We start from the raw sequence: 4,278 nt of genomic DNA on the forward strand, positions 1-4,278 counted from the left end.
CTTTGTCAAGATGAAAGCTCCCAAGAGTAAAGATGCAGGGTAGAACACTACCGCTGCTGAGCGCCACCAATTGTGCAATTATGGTTGTGGTTCTATGATTGATGAACGGAGACAACAGACAACGTAAGATTTGGAATATGCATGGAGTCGAACCGTAGAACCCTTTAGGAAATCGAAACCCACTCTCAAACTCCTTTGTAATTTGAACATACCCACCCCAAAATCAAAAAGCTTCGTTGAGAGTATATCCGGGTAGCCATCTGATATGCACAAAAAAAATGAGACGGAGGGGCGACGTTCTTGACGATACATTTTAGAAAACCGCATGATTTCATTGGACGATAAAGACGGTGGTCAGCAAGGCGGTGGAACCGGTAAAATCAAAAGGGGAAGTCGGTTCAAGGGAGTCGGCGAAAATAGAACCCTTTAGGAAATCGAAACCCACTCTCAAACTCCTTTGTAATTTGAACATACCCTCCCCAAAATCAAAAAGCTTTGTTGAGAGTATATCCGGGTAGCCATCTGATATGCACAAAAAAAAAATGAGACGGAGGGGCGACGTTCTTGACAATACGTTTTACAAAACCGCATGATTTCATTGGACGATAAAGACGGTGGTCAGCAAGGCGGTGGAACCGATAAAATCAAAAGGGGAAGTCGGTTCAAGGGAGCCGGCGAAAAACTAAGGGCACCAAAAAAAAAAGAAAAAAAAAGTGTCAAAAGTCCAAAAACAGAAAATTTGGTGGCCAAATGTGAAAGGGCAAAAATGTACTGTAGCTAAGGCTCCCGGGAATCCTCCTTAATAAATGAAGGTTTTTTTGCCACATGTCAATTTCTCATTAATTTTGACACTTGTCATTTTGTGGTATTTTTGAAATAAATATTATATGATATATTAAATTGCAATAAATATGTATCTTCCTTAATTTAAAGTTATACATTAAAAAATATTTTTCGTTTACACTTTAATGTTTAATTTTTTTTTTAAATCAATCGGTGTAATAAACGGGTTTCACACCTAGTTAAGTATATATATAATTAGGTTATTGATTTGATTTTGATATGAATTTTAAATAACATTACTAAAACGAAAATAGTGAAACACAAAGAAACCCGAAGAGCTAGCACAAGATGACGGAAGTATCATTGAAAAGTGATGAGCTAGCACAAGATAGGACGTAATTAATTATTAAATTTATATTAATATAATAAAATACAGAAGCCAAAATTATTATTAACGAATATTTTTGGAATAGATTTGGACAAACAAAACACTTGATTATCAAATAAAAAAAACCCGGAAGTCTTCCTGATTAAGAATTAGAGTGCGAAGACTTCTTGATTAAGAATTAGAAGGACTAAAGAAAGGTATACTTCAACATTTGTAAAAAAAAAACACACACATACATACATACAGAAAAGATGAACGAAACAGCCAGTATCTCCGTGTTGCCGGAAGTCTCCCTGTCGGAGATACTATCACTAACTTCACCTAGGAATGCGTGCAGAGCTGCCGCCGTCTCCAAAGAATTCAAGTCAGCGGCAGATTCCGATACCGTTTGGAAGCGATTTCTGCCACCGGATTACGACGAAGTCATTGCGCAGGCGGTTTCTCCTGTGGCTTTCGACTCTCAAAAGAAATTATACCTCCACTTATCGGACTCGCATATCCTCCTCGATCGTGGCTATCTGGTAAATCGATCGTCCTTAAGATCCACTTTCTTTTTCATTGTTAGATACGCCTATATATCCTTTTCGATCTATGTTCCCAGTTGTATGAATTTTTCCCCAAAGTCCAGTACTCATGAACTGTTGAAAACTTTGTTGGGAGTTAGGTGACTTATATGAAGTATAGTCCTAGAATTAGATATTTTTATACCATGGATATCACTGTTCAAATCCAAGGATAACTTTCTTCCTGAGAAAAGTATAGTTTCACGATTAAACTTTTAACAAACATCTGCTAAAATTAGTCTTTGGCCACATATTTGCATAAGCAGAGCTTCCAGCTAGATAAAGAGAGCGGGAAAAAGTGCTATATGTTGGGAGCCAGAGGGTTATCAATTGCATGGAAAGATGACACTCGATACTGGGAGTGGGGGCATATACCTGAATCAAGGTCTCTTTCTTTCTCTCTTTATGCTCACCTGGTATGTTATAAGTTCGCGAATCTAGAAAAAAAAATGAACATGGTTCCTAATTATTAATTTAAGCCGATAAAAATAAAAAAGATAACAATACTTGTGACGATCGGTTGTATACCCATAGCTGGTGCTAGTAGATTCAAGGTCTTGTGCAAAAGCAATTAAGATGTCCTTTAAGTTACAAAAAGACTATATTAAAATTGCCAAATTTTAAATAGAAATAATAAGTTTATTCCGAGATGACTTGTTCTTCATGAAGGAACCAATTTAAATACATTCAATATCCTCAAGAAAAATATATGTATTATCTCATTCGATTCATTTCTTCAAAGCTAAACAAAAATACATAATTTTCTGTTGACTTTTATGGAAAGTTAATATCTAACATGTGGGTTGATTACAAGTTTACAAAAAAAAAAATTAAGATTTTTGTTAGGAGAAAATGATGGCAACAATGAAAGTATAAATCACTAATCACGGTTATATAAAATTATTACAAAACATTTGAGTAAGTTAAAAATAGCACTCATCTAACGAGGATAGAACCCAGATCTTCATATTACAAAACAAAGACATCTTACCAAATGAACTAGGAGTGAAACTTTTCTTTATTATATATAACTTTCTAGCAACAAAAGGTAGGTCCTAAATTTTTTTAAAGGTTGGTCTTAATTTTTTTTTCTACAATAACTATAAATAATTTAAAATTTTTAGGTGGGTCATAGCTAGGACCCACATAAGCCCTTCTTAAAATCACCCATGGTTACCCTTAACAGGAGCAAACATTGCATGCAATGGTGTACGTGACATTCATATACGTCGCCCTTTATGCAGGTTTCCGGAGGTGTGCATACTTAGACAAGTATGGTGGCTTGAGATCCGAGGCAGAATAGCAGCTGTAAAATTGTCACCAAAGAGTACATATGTGGCGTATCTTGTCTTTCGAACTACTGGGTATGTCAGTGGACTTGCTGTGCCAGGAAAAACAAAGGTAATTTATGGTGGGACAGAAATGAAGACTGAAAATGTGTACCTTGAAAGACCAGGGGCTATTGGTAGAACGGGACATGTGCCTGTGTTTCCTTGGAGGAGAAAGGATGGGTGGATGGAGATCAAATTGGGAGAATTTGAGTGCAATGAAGGAGATGATGGGGTGGTCGAGATGGCCTTTGATGAGCATGAAGCCTGGAAGAATGGTCTTATCGTGGAGGGCATCGAGCTTCGGCCTAAATAACTTGCAAAAGATTAAGTCATTTTCATCCATATATATAATACATAACTCTTTTAATTTGTGTGGTCTCAACTTTGCAATTATTTTTATCTTGTTCATTAATGTAATATATTCCACTCCTCCCTTACAATTTATAATACATATGTTCATCAATGTAATATATTTCACTCTCCACTTATAAATTTGTAATACATATGTTAATCACTTCTAATTTATACTATTTATTCAAATACAAAATATGATATTGATAACATATCACGCAGCGAGTTTTTTTAGAGTTTTTTGAATATCTTAGTTTTGTCAAAAAAGTATAATTAAATAAATGTGTTGGTTTGAAAGTACCAAGGTATAACTCTTTAATTTCAAGTATAACTGTTAGTTATTTTCGAACTACTTCAAATATATTTTAGCTTAATTATATACCATTAAAAGCTTACAGAAAACTTTTCTCCAACCTTTATATAGAAATAAAAAACTAGCTAACATTTGTTACAAAATATTTTTGTCAAATACACATATAATATTTGGTTATTTAATTAGTAAAATATATAATTCCATAATGAAAATATTTAACATATAATTTACAATTCTAACCTTATAAATAAAAATCATTTTTTCTAAATGTCATGTTTTTATTAAATTTGATACATGTTATTTCCTTGAACTTTTTGAATTTTTTTTCATGTATTTTTCAAAATTTTAAATTTAAAATTCACATTAATTGAAGGTTTATATATATAAGGTAGATTATTTTTTTTTAATTTCAGAATATATGTTATGCAACTGCTTCTTTCCTCTCTATTTCAAATCACTTACGGTATATTGAATTATTTACTTTATTCAATATATCATTTGTATTTATATAAATGTATTACTTTAAAAAAAATATATGTAATGCTTACA

At 33.2% G+C, this 4,278-nt stretch overlaps 1 protein-coding gene across 1 annotated transcript; it reads left to right on the plus strand.

Moving 5' to 3' along the window:
- Nucleotides 1–1,362: 1,362 nt before the first annotated feature.
- Nucleotides 1,363–3,580, plus strand: LOC145086552 (F-box protein PP2-B11-like). The gene is made up of 3 exons (XM_079024358.1): nucleotides 1,363–1,692; nucleotides 2,001–2,119; nucleotides 2,979–3,580. The coding sequence occupies exons 1-3, from the start codon at nucleotides 1,423–1,425 to the stop codon at nucleotides 3,376–3,378; spliced, it is 789 nt and encodes a 262-aa protein (XP_078880484.1). The 5' UTR covers nucleotides 1,363–1,422; the 3' UTR covers nucleotides 3,379–3,580.
- Nucleotides 3,581–4,278: the final 698 nt, after the last annotated feature.

The sequence above is a fragment of the Lactuca serriola genome, chromosome 2, assembly GCF_051521515.1.
Source record: "Lactuca serriola cultivar US96UC23 chromosome 2, Lser_US96UC23_V15, whole genome shotgun sequence".
NCBI classification, from domain to species: Eukaryota; Viridiplantae; Streptophyta; class Magnoliopsida; order Asterales; family Asteraceae; genus Lactuca; species Lactuca serriola.

Excerpts from the sequence above, each read along its gene's own strand:
- LOC145086552 (XM_079024358.1), top strand. The coding sequence starts at position 1,423 with ATGAACGAAACAGCCAGTATCTCCGTGTTGCCGGAAGTCTCCCTGTCG. Across the intron at positions 1,693-2,000 it reads TCCTCGATCGTGGCTATCTG|AGCTTCCAGCTAGATAAAGA; the intron begins GTAAATCGATCG and ends TTGCATAAGCAG. Across the intron at positions 2,120-2,978 it reads GGGCATATACCTGAATCAAG|GTTTCCGGAGGTGTGCATAC; the intron begins GTCTCTTTCTTT and ends CCCTTTATGCAG.